The sequence below is a fragment of the Cicer arietinum genome, chromosome 6 (assembly GCF_000331145.2).
Source record: "Cicer arietinum cultivar CDC Frontier isolate Library 1 chromosome 6, Cicar.CDCFrontier_v2.0, whole genome shotgun sequence".
NCBI lineage: Eukaryota > Viridiplantae > Streptophyta > Magnoliopsida > Fabales > Fabaceae > Cicer > Cicer arietinum.
The window spans coordinates 17992367-18009460 of NC_021165.2; the positions used below are offsets into that span (position 1 = coordinate 17992367).

Below are 17094 nucleotides of genomic sequence, written 5' to 3' on the forward strand. Positions count from 1 at the left end.
GATTTTAACGATTAAGTAGTTGATTCCTTAATTTCGAGTTCAACCACCAAATATTGTTAAGTTTAATTTTTTCTAGTTTAATTTTTTCTTTCGTATTCGACCTCATAATGTATGTTACATTTGACATTTTACTAATTTATTTTTATTATTTATGGATGCATTCTCATTACAATAAATGTAAAATAGTGAATAATAATTTGGGAGCAGTGTAAAGTATGTTAATTAGAAAATACAATTAAAATAAAGTAATTAAAGTTGCATTGAAATTCAAAAGTGACAATTATTTTAAGATAAATACTTTTTGACAGTTATTTTGAGACGGATTAAGTAATTTAGGGATGCGGCTCCGATCCCATATGTACTTCCCGTTGATCTGGAGTAGCAACATGTTTAGTAGACAAAATATGATCCACTATCTCCACCATTTTTAAAATCATAATAGTAGTAAATATTCCTCCAATGGTTAAATAAACTCTGCACATAATCCCATAAGTAGTTGTAAAAAGTACATGAGATATCTGACGCAGAAAACCCTTAGAAAACGTGGGAAAAATTGATTTATCATCATTTGTAGCATTATGAGATGGACTCTTTTGAACTCATATGCTTTTGTCTATCAAATTGATGTTCTCTTTGGTAATAAACCAAAGTTGCCAAATAAAGGGTGTGGAAATCCAGGAAGAACCAAAGGCATATTTAGTGCATGAATTTGTGTGGTAGCACCTCGTGGCAATTATGTTTTTGCTTTTCAAAATAATTTGCAAAGTATCATTAAAAATTCTAGCACATAGTTGTTTAGGACATTTTTAATGTCGACTATTATTGTGTACCTTTTCAAGTTGAAGATCTAAAGAGAAATGTCATTTTCAATGAGACTTTTGGTCAAGGACAAGCCACCCCCACTTGGGATGGCAAGGTCATTCCTCTCTAAAAAGTGAAAACAAGTCAAAGACAAATGGTGCCAAGCTTTTTCAAGCCAAAGACAAACGGTCATGACTAAAAGAGATTGTGCCACCTCATAATAAAGTTTGAAGATCAACAAACAAAATAACTCACAATCTATACTAAAAGAGATTGTGTCACCTCGTGTTTGGTGATAGAAGTATGTAGTACGACAACTAAAGGTGTATCCAGTTAACAATAGATTAATATATATATATATATATATATATATATATATAATGTTGTTGTAAATGCATTGCAAAGTCCAAATCATTTAAAATTGTAAATGCATTATAAACTTCAAAACCATTTAAAATAGTTTCAATCGAAAACCTTTCTCTTTGAAAAAATATAAGCATAAATTAATAATTTCATTTCAATTTTTTATGATATATTGTGGTGCATTTAAATTTTTTGGAAGAATTATGCATTCAAAGAAAAAATATAACTTATTTATATATGTATGCCCTATAAATATAAGAGTAATAGTTCATCATATATCAATATTCGAAGAAAAATACTTAAATATGATAACATTTAATCAAATTTATATTTTATAGTTGTGTTCGTATAAAATTGAATTCAGTTAATTTATCTTAAAAACAAAATAATTTTTCAAATGATGATATTTGAAATGGTATAAAGTGATTTTCAAAAATTATCATTATGCATATACAAATTTTGGAGTTCCATCCCAACTTTAGTGTTATATATATATATATATATATATATATATATATATATATATATATGTATAATCAATGGCATATCTTGTACAAAATATTGGAGGAGTTAAGTATTAACTAAATATTATAATTGAAATTCACATTGTTCATATATAGGACAAGTGGAAAAGGTTAGAATTTCAATTCTCACAAGTTTTATATTTTTCACAAGTCCCACAATTTTCATAAGTCACACAACTCACACAAGTTTTTAGAACTTCACACAATTCAATCAAATAAAATAAATCCACTTGATGATTTTCATTTTTGTTGAAAACCTTTCTTCTTGAAAAACGCATCTATTTTCTTATGTTTAAACATCCTGTCACTCCTAAAAAAATACACAAATTAATTAAAACAATCTACAATTAACAAGTAGTATCATACTATATCATATATCAACGGTTAACTTGTTAAAGTTTGTTAATAGGTAGTAGTTGAGTTGCTAACTAGGGTGTTATAATTTGTTTCGAGATTAGTTAGTTTATTATTCGATATTAGGTAATTTATTTATATACAACTTGTTGTATTAATTTTAGAAAATTTTATTAGTATAAATTCTAATAAATGTCTACCTCATTTTTTTATCTCTTCAATTGCATAATTTATAATATGATTAGCAATTTGGGTTGTATTTAAGAAGATTATTGCTGACAAGAACATTGTCATTTGTTTTTTATTTTATTTTATTGTATTCATAGAGAAAAATTATTTAAGTAGAAGAGAAAAATAATAAGAATCTAAAAAATATAAGATGTGAGATAGTTGTTAAGACAAAATCTCAATTAATGTTTTGATGTAAACAAACAAAAGTTAATTAAGATTATAATAATGATTTTAAATGATGTGTTAATTTAACATGTGCTTTTGAGTGTGATAATTCAAGATATGTACTAAGCAATGCAACCAAAATCAGTTTAAGGAAAAAACAAAAAATGAACAACTAGAACCAAGAACGTTCTTGACAAGATTCTGAAAAATCAAGAATGTTCTCCGTGTTTTTCATTTCATCAAGAAAATTTAAATCATCTGTTAATGCAAGGAAAGCTCCTGCAATTTACAAATGCATTTTCAGTACTCTACAAGGCATTTACAACTCTCACATTAGCAAAATAAACACTCCAAAAGATCAAAGAATAAAAGGCATGACTCAAGGCAAAAATGAGAAAGATCATTCTCTATGTTCAAGAACGATCATTCTCCAGCTTCTAAGTTATAACTCAAGAACATTCTTAAAGCTGAAACTTCAGCATGACTTTCAGACATTTATACTCTTGATAAAGCAACCTTTAGACACCGTCCAAAGAAGATGATAAAGAAAACATCATATCTGGAAGTTTTGCATAAGACAGAAAAAATAAAAACGAAGAATGTTCAGTCAATAACATTCTTGGTTTGAAATCTGACTTTTTTCCACAATCTGACACATGACAGTTGGACCCCTTTTTCAACGTTCATATTATCTGTCATGAACTTCCTTGAAGCCTATAAAAGGAACTCCAAGCTCAAGAAAGAATCATAACTTCAAGTGTTAAGAAATTCATCACTTACTTACATTTATATACTCGAAAAGTCTCTCATCCATCAAAAGAATCAGTGTTATTCATATTTGAATCTCTTGTTATTATTTTACTGAATCATTTGTAAAGAACCTAACCTCAAACAAGTGTTGAGATTACTCAAATTATGTCAAACACTTTAAATCATTATTGTGTAAGCTCAAGACTACAAGTGTAAATTATAGTTTGAGTAGTTTGTAGAAAATACTTTTATAGTTAAAAAGTGAAGTGTAAAATCATCTCTAAAGATTGATAGGTGACCTGATTGAATCCTTTGTTGGGTGGAAAAGAATTGTCGTGTAACAGATCAAGGTTGATTTGAACTAATGGTGTAAAACAAAAAATGTTGTAAAACCAATAACATTCTCCGTTTGAACACTTACTGGAAAATATCACAATTGTGAGGATTAGATGTAGCCCGAGTTGAGTGAACCAGAATATATCGTTGTGTGGTATCTCTTCTCTTATCTCTATTTACTTTCAGTCTTTTTGATTATCAAGTTAAATAGATAAGTTAAATTGTTAATTTTAACTAACCAAGAATGTCATCCATTTTCTGTTTTCAGAACCCAGAACGTTCTCTGTTTTCACAACCAAGATTAATCTTGAGTTATTTTCTTAAGTTTTTAACATGAAATTTTAAATAGGTGAATTTACAATTCAAACTCCCCTTCCTTGTAAATTGACATTACTACTTCAATAGGTATGGATCAAGACCAAATAGAGGGAGAGCAAATTGAGCAGAGAACTTAGAGATAAGAGGGACATAAGTGGAGAGGGGAGTGACAGAAGGTGAAAGGCAAAATAAGTTTCTAAAAAATTTGAGTATATTTAGTAATTTATTCTTATTATTTATGGATGTATTCTCATTACAATAAATGCAAAATAGTGAATAATAATTTGGGAGCGGTGTAAATTATATTAATTAGAAAACCCAATTGGAATAAGTAATTAAAGTTGCATTGAACATCAAAAGTGACAATTATTTTGGGACAAATATTTTTTCTGACAATTATTTTGAGACGGAAGAACTAATTCAAGGACGCGGCTCATATTTGCGAGCCCATATGTGCTTCCCATTGATCTGAAGCTTAGCAACACGTTTAGCAGACAAAATATGATCCACTATCTCCACCATTTTTAAAATCATAATAGCAAATAGAGGTTGCTCACTAGAGTCAAAATTTCCTCCCATGGTTAAACTCTGCACACAATCCCCATAAGTAGTTGTGAACAAGTACATGACCTCGATATCTGACACAGGAAAACCCCTAGAAAATGTGAGAAAAATTGATTTATCATCATTTGTAGCGTCATCAGATGGACTCTTTTGAACCCATATGCTTCTGTCTATCAAATTGATGTTCTCAATCTTTGGTAATAAATCAAAGTTGCCAAATAAAGGGTGTGGAAAACCAGGAAGAATCAAAGGCATGTTGAGTGCATGAATTCGTGTGGTGGTACCTCGTGATGCAATTATATTTTTGCTTTTCAAAACAATTTGCAAAATATCATTAAAAATTCTACCACATAGGTTGTTTAGAACACTTTTAATACCGGCTATTACTGTGTACCTTTTCAAGTTGAAAATCTGAAGAGAAATGTCCTTTTCAATTAGACTTTTGGTCAAGGGCAAGCCACCCCCACTTGGGATGGCAAGGTCATCCCTCTCCAAAAAATGAAAACAAGTCAAAGCTTCCTTCACTAGAGAATTGATAAGGGTACTTGATAGAACCGTTACTCTTGAGATAAAGTTAGGATGTCCAACTTTTTCAAGCCAAAGCCAAAGGGTCATGACTAAAAGAGATTGTGTCACCTCATGATGAAGTTTGAAGATCAAAAAACAAAATAACTCACGATCTATACTATGAAAAAGGTGGAGCTCGTGTTTGGTGATAGGAGTATGTAGTGTGACAATTGAAGGTGTATCCATATTAATGATAAATTAAATGGGCATTACAAAGAAGAGGAGTAGTAGAGTGTGGTGACTATAAATTGGCAAAATACCATCTTTATATATACTACTCTCTGGTAGAGTGTATTACAATTGTATTTGACAAAGTGTATTAGAAATGCAATGTAAAAACTAGTGTAAAATAAGAAATATAAGGTGAATTATTGTATTTTTTTTAAGAGGAAAAAAATAGTGATTATTGAAAAGATGCAGAATTTAAGTCTAAGGCTCTTCTTCCAATGCTCACTACCAAACAAAAATTTGGGGGTTACTTTTAATTACTTCCATAGTTAATATATTTGAATTTCAATTTCTCAATGTTTAATTTTTGTGTAAAAAAATCAACATATAATTTTGATTGGTAGTTGGTGAAGATATTTTTTCATGTGAATTAATGAGTTTTGAAATTAAGATTTAATAAAAAAATGTAAAATAGTAATTCATTAACTCTTTTTTTTTTATAAATTATTTTGTTTTTTAATTGAAGCAAAATATTAATTTAATTTTGTATTTAGGAATATGTCTCTCATATAGTGAAAAATTATTAAAAAAAAAAGAGAGAAAGAGAGAGAGATGCGGTAAGGATTGGCAAAGAAACTAAGACATAATATTATAATTAGAGTTAATATAATACAATTATTTAAATTTATGTGATTAACTTTTTGGATTTTCTACTTTCCTTTATTTAAAGATGGAGATTTTACTTTTTTATTTTTTTTTTATTTTTGACTAAATGTGAATATTTTATTTGAATGGGTTGAAATAATTCAATTAAAATAATCTATAAAAGAAAATAAGAAATTGAAAATACAAGATACATTGTTTCATAGTAGTATTTGATTTAAAAAATAGTTATAGAAAATGGATAAATGAAATCACAAAAACGAATATTTTATCTCTTTTCAACACTAAAAAATTAAAAAATTGTATTAAGAATAAAGTATGCAAAAAGACAAAGTTGTCCATATTTATTTTATTACTATAAATAGAAATCATTAACTTTCTTTATATCTCTTACATCCATGTAACCTAACATATACCACTCAAAACATTTAAAACATTAACGTACACAAACAATAGAGTGAATTATGCACACTTTATTTTTTCTTTCAAGTTTAGAGATAATCACAAACCTCAACTAGTGTATAATATGAAGTTTTGTATAATTTGTAAACTGAAGTATTCTAAATTTAAATAAAAGTCACATTAGTAAAAAATATATATAATTTAGTAGATAAATCTTTTTTTACCAATGAGATTAATTATTTTTTGTTATTTATAAAAGATTTATTTTTAGAGATAAAAGATTAACTTAACAAAAATATATATAAAAAATTATATTAATATGTATATATGTTTAACCCTCTTATACACCTTTTAGTTTGGTATGGTTTTATCACAAGGTTTTTTCACGAGGTTTTTAATGAGAAATTTTCTAAAAAGTATTGCAACTTACCTCAAGTTGTACTCATTACCTCTTTTTCTATTAATATTATTTTTATTATTGGTGCAAATAATATATGATATTGATTTTGAGTGTTTGGTTTTGCAAACTAATCTTGTTTAATGAAAAAACTACACCATTAATAAAGTCATTATTTAAAATATATGCATAAATATATAAATTGTGATATATATGTTATCAAACATTTTAGTCAAACTATTTTACATTTACATTGTTCTATACAAAAATACAATTTAAATTTAAAAATAATATATTAAATTACTTTAAAAATCCTCCATAGTAAATATAATACAAAATGATTTGGATAAGCTACCCATTTGTGTTAATTATTATCTATACTAACTATATCCATGTGTAAAAAAAATTATATTCACAAAATTATTTGAACTTTTATTTATATTGGAAAAACTATTATTTATTGAAAAGGAGGGAAAGTTTATTTTTCCTTATTTTTTTTATAATTGAATTGTATCAGTTAAAGTATTTATATTCAATAAAACTATTTAATTTTTCATAAAATTAAGTTAATTATTTTGTATCATGCTGAATAGTTTTCACCGGTCAAAGAAGAACTTTAGACGAGATTAGTGTTGTATAAAGTTGCTCTAAAAATAAGCTTGCTATTTTTGTTTGTCTCTACACTTCATAAAATACTTCCAACCTTTGAAATAAAATATATACCTTTTTTAAAATAGCATATGAGTGTCAACCTAATCTCCAATCTCATATATTACTTGAACTCAACTCAAATCATATCTCAAATGGAGAACATGCAAAATACATACATCATCTCCTTCCATAACTTAATGAATTGTGTTATTTTGACATACGAATTCTATGACAATTTGGATAGTTAACACTATTTGAATATATAAGTAATTACGTTTAGTGGATATTGATGAATATGCGAAGCTATTACAACTAATTAATTGTCCATTGAATACAATTAACTTTGATTATGAATGTCGTTAACCATAATTTTAATATGCATATTTAATTGCAAATCACGGTTAATGAATATGTGCATCAGGTGTGAATTCGTTTACAAGAGTTTGATTTTGTAACCTCAAATGACATAATACAAATCCTATCTCATACAGTTGCAAAATAATTATATTAGTATCATCTTATGAACAATTATAGGTTTGTTTTATTGTCCATTTTTTTGATAGAATATATATAAGGTATGTATCTCTCAGATAATTCAAATCGAACTAATTGAATGTCCGACTCGGGCCTATATGACATGACAATCAAAAAAAATACTCAAAAACTCCACCTTTATCATATATTACATACATAAGACTAGATAGATATCATATTTATGGAATTTAATAAACTTTGAAGATGCCTTGGTGGTGAAATGGTAGACACCCGAGACTCAATTAGGGGTGTTCATGTGTGCGGGTAAATCTGCGAACCTAGTCACCCAACTCAATTTGTATTTTGATTCAACCCATTGAAATTCGGGTCTAAACTTAACCAATCCATTTAAATTCAATTATGTTCGCTTCAGATAGCATATTTAACATTTGAACTTATGAACGCAACTCATTGACGTGACATATATATTTTTATTTATTTTTTGACTATTAATGTATAGTTAAATTTTAGTTGTTGGACTATTTTTAAACTATTGCTTAACTGACAAATGTCGATATTGTTAGATTGGATGTCTTGTCCTGTATGCAAACTATTTAGTTATATTTTTAAAAAAAATAAAAGAAAAAAAATGTTATTTTGTATTATTTGTGAACTCAATCCACTTATTGTGGGTTGTTTTGGTTTAAATTTGATATAAAAATCTCGTAATAAAAACAACTAAGAGTAGTTAGAGAATTTGTATTGTACACCAATATACAATCAAATAAAATCATTTTGCTTGTATTGTGGAAGCTACAATTTTATGCTTTAGGTGGAATCGATTTTAGAAAGCAAAATTGACTTCTAAAAAAAAATCTAAACACCTTGGTCAGAATGTCATATCACGTTAGACCAAAGGGAAAATATGTTTGGGGTTGTAAACACAAAACCAAACAAATGCTCGTTATCCTAAAAATCAAAGAGATCTAAGGTTGCGTTCGACTCGAAATATTAACACTGATAGTGTGTTCAAAATATGGTGGGAACCTTGTTCTTGTCTAGAGGATCTTTGGGTAAATATTGTGTGTTTGGATCCTTGATGTCTTCGTTTCTAAACATGTATCAAAATTTTGGAAATTGATCCATTTTATTTGAGTTGTTTTAAAATATAATATTAGTTGCATGGTTCGAAATGGTTTGGATGTTAATTTTTGGGAGAATAGCTATCCATTTAAGATTGACCGTATTATATAAAATAAACTTTTTTTAAAAAAATTATTGTAAATTAAAATGATATTAATGATCATAAAAGTTGTTAATGTTTTTGTTTTATTTAACTATTTAAAATAAATTTATATTTTATAATAACAGCTTGTTGTTTTTTTTTGTTTTTTATTTTTTTAAATTAATTTATATTTTATTAGATTTTAATTGAATTCTTGAAGGTTGGATAAAAATAATGTAAAAATGAAGATTTTGTTTTTCTTCTTCTCTAAGTTGCATGTTAATATTTTAAGATTTCATTTGTATATATTATTGATATGATTTTTTTTTACATTGGTATTAAATTTTAATTATATGATTGTTAAAAATATATGACTTTAACCATAACTGTTTTTAAAATTAATACATGCGATTAATAATGATTTGTTAATATTATATATATTTTTAATTCTTTAAAGAACTTCACGTCAAATTTATACATTATTATGAAGAAATGAAAAATCTCGAATTCAACTCAACGATCCAACTTATCATATGTCTCTACAAATATTGTACGAGTTAGACAATAATATACATTTTTTATACTAAAAATGTATAAAAATTCATCTAATTATTTTAACTTGAAAGAAGTTTAAAAGGAATTAGCGCAACTCCGGTGAAGAAAATTTTTCTTTCTCTTATTCTTAGTTCTTCTTAGGTCATCCATTGGGGAGAGATGATTTAATGTAATTTGTTGGCATAAAATTATTCATCCAACTCGTATTTTTTTTAATTAAATAAGTATTTTTCACATGCATTTAGTTTTTTTTTTTCTTCCTATTTTGGAACGATATTTGTTTGATTTAAATTGATAGATTAACTTTGATCAAGTAAATATTCATATAAATGATTTTAACGTTTTTAATGTTACAGCCTTAAAAATATGTGTATTACATATACTTCAAATTTATCATCTTTGTAGACTTTATCACAATTTAAGTATTTTATTGAATTATACTATTAATTTTGGATGATGTGAATTTATTAATAAATTTATTTAAATAATTTTAAATTATATTGTTCTTGATCAATATAATTCTAATCATTTAAATAAAAAAAATATTTTTTAATAAAAAAAAATGTACAATAGACTTTTTATTACATGACAGATAAAAAAATGACTAACATCCAATAATGTGCTATGAAATCAACTCTTATAGGTTCTATCAGACAAATTTTTATCTAGAGAAATATAAATATAATATTTTTTAATCATAATTATATATTAAATAAAATGATATTATTCTTACTGCATAGAAAATATATTATTTGAAAGTCAAAATGTAACTATAGTAATAGTTGCAAATACTCCTGTTTTTGAAATAATATATTTTTGTAGAAGTTATAAAAGTGAATGATGTAATTGGATAGTTTTAGAAAAAACTGTTAACAATAAAAATGACACAGAAGATTATTAAACGTGAATAAATTTGCCAAAAAAAAAAAAGAAATAGTGAAGAAATTGAGAAAAAATACATTTGATATAACCCGACCCGACCCTACCGAATCAGGCGATAAACCTACCCTGGTTGTTTCTAGTTCCTTCGCCCAAACTCCCAACGGAACACGCGTCACATCAGTCCCAATTCTCCCGTCATTTCTGGAACTCTCATTCATTACTCTGCTCATTCACTCCCTTGGCGTTGCTTCCCAATTTTAATACAAAAGACACACAATACAATACACTATTCATTCAACTAATTCAAAATGGAAGGGAATGCCAATAACAACAATATAGATCAAATTGTGACCGTTGGATCCGTCGTTGAAGCCGTTTCTGCTGACGCCGGTGATGCTCCTCTTTACACCGTCGAAAGCCTCTGCATGCGTTGTCATCAGAACGTAATTCATTAATCACTTTTCTTCTTTTCCGTCTGTTTATTCAATTTTCCACGTCACTCTAATATTCGATTATGAAAACTATTTACTTTTTTTTTTCTTTTTGTTTTTTCCTCTTTAACTTTTTTATTGATGAACACAGCAAATTTTAATTTCTTTTCTATCTTCTGTAACTGAAGAAAACACTAGTATTCAATTCTTTTCATTTTTTTTTATTGTTTTTTTGTTCTTTCTTTCTTATTTTTACGTTAAAAATAAGTTGAATTATACCGTGTGCACTGAATGATATTAAACTACATTGGAATTTGGAACTTGCTAGCTTAGTTTGACATCATGTTATATTGTCTCTGTGAATTTGGAGTTAATGTATTTATAAGGCTTATCTTTACAGCTTCATCTCATGTGGTTTTCTGTTCCTTTTTATAAAAGCAATTTTGTTTTTATTATCTGACGTGAAAATTATGCCATGTTTTTCAGGGAACTACAAGGTTTTTGTTAACTTTAATTCCAAACTTCAGAAAGGTAGTATATGTTCTTATTTACTGCTACTTTTTATCTTATGCTTGATTAGTGCTACTGGTTACTGTTTTCTACCCTTAGGTAATAATAGCTATTGGGAATATGTATTTTAAATCTCATGCTATGAAGCACACAGATAGATACATTGACACAAGTAATAATTTGAGTAAATGGAACTAATTGAATATAACCACGTCTGTCAGTGTCGTGTCAGATAATAGATATTTCTTTCAATCTGAAATGTCGGTGCTACATAGATCCCATGTCTTTTTCTTTGCCTCTCCTTAGGCTGGTGTTTTTTTTTTTCTTGCTTTTTCTTTAATTATTTGCTTCTATTGTAAATATATGATAGAAAAGTACCATTCAAGCTTAAGTGATGTGTGGAGAAGACTTCTAGAAGCACCAATAAAAGAGTAAACCAAATGAAGGATAGTATAATTAAAAATATAATAGGAGAGGGAGACTAAGAAAAACTATAGGCGCCAAACTAATAAAAAGGATTTAAAGTTGATGATTTGTCACATGATTCATGATAGAAATTTTGATACCATTGGATCCATATCATTGATTCTACCTAGTGGAAAAAGATTTTGGCCGTTATTATTTTTGTTTGAATTATTCGTTATTTAGGAAATGATAGGAACACATTAGGGAGAAAATTGGACGGCCCCTAATGTGGAAATGTTGGTAGATTCTCACTCCATCTGGTTTGGGAGTGTATGAATTTTTTTGGTAAAAGACCCAATAAGGTGGAAAAATAAAAATGGAGAGTAGTAGAGAACAGGGAGATATAGTAATTAAAATAAAAATAATAATGCGAACTGATATAATTTCGTCCAAAAATTTAGATATTTTTCTTAGCATTTCAAAGCTGCAATGATCACGCCAACTGGGTATCCACAACTCAAGATACAACCTGTGCATTATTACGACATTTACTTCATTTACTTGACCTTATCTAATGGAAAAGGGTTTCTGTTATTGTCATTGTAAATGATTTGTTACATACTTTGAGTGATAAATTGACATTATCAACCCACAAAGTAAATGATGGATTATATCACATATTCAGCTACTGTTTCTTATTTCATATTTGTAGTTTTATAGGAATATAATCCATTTGCCTTTGTGCAGATTTTGTTGTCGGCTTTTGACTGTCCTCATTGTGGTGAGAGGTAAGCTGCCTTTAATCTATGCCCTCATCTTGAAGTGTATCTGTGCGAGCATTGAATATAATTGCTCTTGTTATTCTTCCTTGATACCTAATATTTATTGTGTTTTTGCTTACCCATTAGGAATAATGAAGTGCAGTTTGCTGGTGAAATCCAACAACGCGGTTGTTGTTACTCGTTACAGATCCCAGCGGCCGAACCGAAGGTTGTCTGTGCATTCTAATTTAACTCCCCCTGACTATTTATATAAATTTAAACAATCTCAAATAGCCAATGGATGAATTAAAAAACATGCTCTAGTAGTCAAGGTAGATACGATACTAATTTGGGTGGAGGAGATCCAGTGACTTCCTAGCATCCTGGCATGATTTTACTATCAGCCAGGGGCTACTCAGTACTCAGTGAGTTTCTACATGAGGTGCTGTGCTGGACGCCAATGACCAGCCCTTATTCAGGACCAATTTTTCACACTTTTACTCATTTATGTGGTTTTAAATTGTGTCCATGTTTAGCCAAGGGACGTCTGTCTTAAAAGAGCCAATAATGTATTGAAATGTTTAAAGTAAAATGACTGGAGATCATACAAGGCATGTCAAAATAAAATCATGAAATACTGCGTATAAAACTTCAATCTTCATCAATCTTCAGGCCTGGCCATACAGACAATGAAATATCTTTGGATAGTACATGCTCAAAATGTTAAAAGGATTTTTCTAGGAAGACATTAGTGTCTTTTTCCCTTTTGAAATGGCCGTTTCACCTCACTCAAGACACTTACGTCCCCATCATCCTTACTTCCAGTGACATATGCTGATCTAGCACTTAGGTTAATTTTTGCAATCGGCAATACTGCATTTTGTGTGCACATATTGATCCAAGTATGACAACAATCTCATCAGTGGAAAGAACGTAACCATTCTTTTTCTCCCTCTTTCTCTTTCCGCTTTTGGTTTTGGAATGGAAATAGCAAACATGGATTATAAATGTAATTTGAAATCTAGGAAAAATTTCGGGAATACAAATAATAGACATGTTTGTCACTTTATCTTACAGAAGAGGGAACTATGGAAGTTAATTGAACATGGTGAAACACTAAGTTATACTGTGAACAAATTAGGAGAAGTCTGGGAAACTAAATTCAACATACTAACATATGCATTGGTGGTATTACAGGAAATAGGGCCTCTTGAATTGTTGATGTGTGCTTACATAATATATTATGTTTCTTATTTTGATTAACCAGAGTTCTTTTCGCTAACTAGTTATCTAATTTGTGAGTGCCTTATTAGCAAGTTTAATGAATGCAGATGCTCAATCGACAAGTGGTAAAATCAGATTCTGCTACCATTAAGGTATGTTGTTAATTATTATTTGATTTTCTGTACATTCGATTACACTTACTAGCACTTGCCCTTTTTCCCTTTCTTATGGTAATGATCAAGTTAATGAAAATCCTTTGGATAATTGACACAGTGATTCTTGTCTCCTTTGTGACTTACACATATACTATCTTTAGTTGAGATGAGACATCACATGTATTGTTTAATGTATTTGACCTCTATTAGTGGGATAAGACCTGGTTGTTGTAATCGATGATGATGCTATGTGCAAGCATGGTATTGGTCCTATATCTCCTTCTTTTGATATTAATTGAGCGTCAATTTTGCAACGTTATACTTTTCTTGTCTTTATTTTTTAATTTTTCTGCTGATTTTTGTCCTGTTTCTTGTTATTTATTTGAACAAGCATTCTTGATGATACTCTCTTCCGCTTCTATCTCACCTTCTATGCTATTTCTCTGTGACTTTTCCTTTATTCCAGTCCTGCTTTATGCTTGTTGCGTTGTGATATTTATATATGTTTTTTCTTGCTTGCTAAACTATATATTGTCACTAATAATTTTTCTCAGAGTCTCATTAGCTGATTGTATGATAGTTAGTTGCCTATGCAGCCTTTTTCTCATGCATGATGCCAGGTGTCTGAATTTATAAGATTTGTCTCTGGTGATTCTTAGCGAGTTTCAACATATGACTAATACATATGGTTCTATTATTAAAATTTGTAAGTTTAATATATTTCTTTTAAAGCTACCTTACATCTATGTATGACTGCAGATACCGGAACTCGAATTTGAGATTCCACCAGAGGCACAACGTGGTAGTCTGTCAACGGTACTTCTGATACATATCTCTATTTACTTGTTCTTTTTGCTCTCCTGGAATTGTTGGGTCTGCTTTTTCTCCTTTTTATGTTGCTTCTCTTTCATTTCATGTATCTGTTAATATCTCGATACTTGCCTTCTTTTTGCCTTGCATATCGAACAATTGAATATTGGATATTGCTAAAGGTACTCAGCTTATGCAAAAATATCTGGTGAATAAACTTGTCACACATGTCCTTTTTATTTGGAAACAAAGATGGCTGAAGCTCGAAGGAAGAAAACTAAACAGAAATTAGTTTAGGCGTAGAAACTCTTATTGCATTAGCAAAAAACACATAACTAACTAGAGTAGAGCAAGACATTGCTCATATAGCATCAAAATTGGCTCAGGATCACATCCTATATTAGCCGGAGCATCACGCCGTAAATTAGCTTCATGAAAAGGGTGGAACACCTTCACCTCCCAATCCATCTGCCGTGTCCTTTTTATTTGATCAAAACAATATTTCAAAGCAAAAGGATAAAGTTTAATTGCTATGCACTTGATATAAAATGTTCTACACGTGCATTCAATCACATTTCACCTCGTAGATAATTGTGGAGATACATCACGAATTAATGTCACAAAGCGACATAGTGATGAGCTATAATTGGATGCATATGTATTTTTGTTACATTGACAGTGTGTATCAAATAAGTCCAATAAGATAAGCATACTATTCTTATATTCTTTACATTTTTGTTAGTGTGAAGAATAGATGTCTGAAGCTCTAGTTTTTACTCAATCACATCATAACTTAGTTATTTTCCATTTGTCACTCACTATTTGGGGGCAAGGATAATGTCCATAAATTTATATTAAGAGGTTAATTATGAGTGTCAGTCAGGTTTAAATTCATATTTAATTGAAATTTGTAGTAATATGATTTGCCAATATTATTTCTGGTGTAATTATAGGTAGAAGGGATACTAATGCGAGCTGCTGATGAACTTCAGGCCCTCCAAGAGGAACGCAGAGTATGATTTGTTTCTAACTTTACCCTATACTATCGTTTGATATAAGTTTCTCTTTTAATAATGTGTTGTTATGTTTATTACATTCAGAAAGCGGCTCCAGAGACAGCTGATGCAATAGATCAGTTCTTGGTGAAGCTGCGAGCCTGTGCTACATCAGAATTGTCCTTCACGTTTGTTCTTGATGATCCCGCTGGGAACAGTTTCATTGAAAATCCGTAAGAGACTATTTCTTATTGAAAGTTTTTTCCTTTTTAATTGGGGGTGCGGTGGTTAAAGCAGTTCTATTTGAAGGAAAGATTAAAAAAGTAGAGGCTGAGATATCCTAATATATCGTATAGTTCGGTAAACAACAAGAACTCTTCATCCTATTAGAGCTCACAAATTTATTTGTTCATTCATTGTAGTTATCATAGCTGACCACCACAATGAAGCTTAGAAAACCATAACTTCGTAACAGACTGCTTGAACAACTTGGCTTTCTTTGCCTAACTTTAACGTGAAATAACCGAAAACATTACAGCACCCCACCGAGGTCCTGCACAAAATGGCTCTTCCCATGAGAGAAACTGGTCTATACTATGGACTGGACAAACATAATGCAAACCAAAAGCTTAAACCATAATTGTCATGTGTCTGGGAAGTGAAGAAACAAATGTATGCTAGTCTTAGACTAAGATAACATTAAGTCACTAAGACTGGAGAGAATATTCAGCTTTGACAGGTCTGCATGCCTTTAACAGTTCATTGCTAAAGTACCAAGACCAGAAAGAGCCTCCACCTTGCAAAAGAATCTCCCCAGTGTTGTTAATAGCGGATCACGGAAAATAGCAGAGCATCAAAAAACCGCTATGAGAAATAGCAGATAGCGTAGCGGGCAAATAGGGCTAATAGTGGAAGCCGCATAACAATAATTATTTATAAAATAAAGCATGTTAAATAAAAGCTGATTAAATAGAAATTTAAAACTCAAAATTCAAAATCTCAAAAATGAATTCGAATCAAAACAACTAGTAGTGCATATTGCCTACTGTCTACCTGCAGCCTAAATAGAAATCAATAAAGTGATATAAAACTCATAATCTCAATTCAAAACAACATGATTGCTAATCCTAACTCCTAACTAGTAGAAATTGATAAAGTGACATAAAAGTAAAAAACCTCAATTCAAAACATCTTAATAATTCCTAATTCTAAGTCCTAACTAGTGATAACTAAAACATCTATCATCTATTCATTCTCCTCTTCTTCCCCAAGATAATCACTATCTTCATTTTCAGATAGTGAAGCTTATCCTTCAACTTCTTCTATTGAATCCTCATAATCAACGAAAAACAGAATATGAAAGAAAACAAAAAACTAAGTTCTGAAAGAACATGAACAATAGAGAGGATCGGA

General features: G+C 29.3%; 2 protein-coding genes across 3 annotated transcripts in view; one reads left to right on the plus strand and one right to left on the minus strand.

Moving 5' to 3' along the window:
- Positions 1-4138: 4138 nt before the first annotated feature.
- On the minus strand, positions 4139-5174 carry LOC101506654 (uncharacterized). The gene has a single exon (XM_004505351.4). It carries the CDS (start codon positions 5157-5159, stop codon positions 4263-4265), a length of 897 nt encoding a protein of 298 aa, XP_004505408.2. The 5' UTR covers positions 5160-5174; the 3' UTR covers positions 4139-4262.
- Positions 5175-10537: 5363 nt separating this feature from the next.
- The window catches only part of LOC101505357 (uncharacterized), a 15767-nt gene continuing 9210 nt past the window's right edge, over positions 10538-17094 (plus strand). Inside the window, exons 1-8 of one of the 2 annotated variants that reach the window (XM_004505266.4) lie at positions 10538-10833; positions 11308-11352; positions 12484-12524; positions 12645-12726; positions 13829-13873; positions 14636-14692; positions 15640-15699; positions 15787-15914. In XM_004505266.4, coding sequence (XP_004505323.1) covers positions 10699-10833; positions 11308-11352; positions 12484-12524; positions 12645-12726; positions 13829-13873; positions 14636-14692; positions 15640-15699; positions 15787-15914 — 593 coding nt within the window. In that variant the 5' untranslated portion in view covers positions 10538-10698. The remainder of the gene's footprint in view (positions 10834-11307; positions 11353-12483; positions 12525-12644; positions 12727-13828; positions 13874-14635; positions 14693-15639; positions 15700-15786; positions 15915-17094) is intronic. The other variant, XM_027335914.2, reaches the window with a different exon arrangement.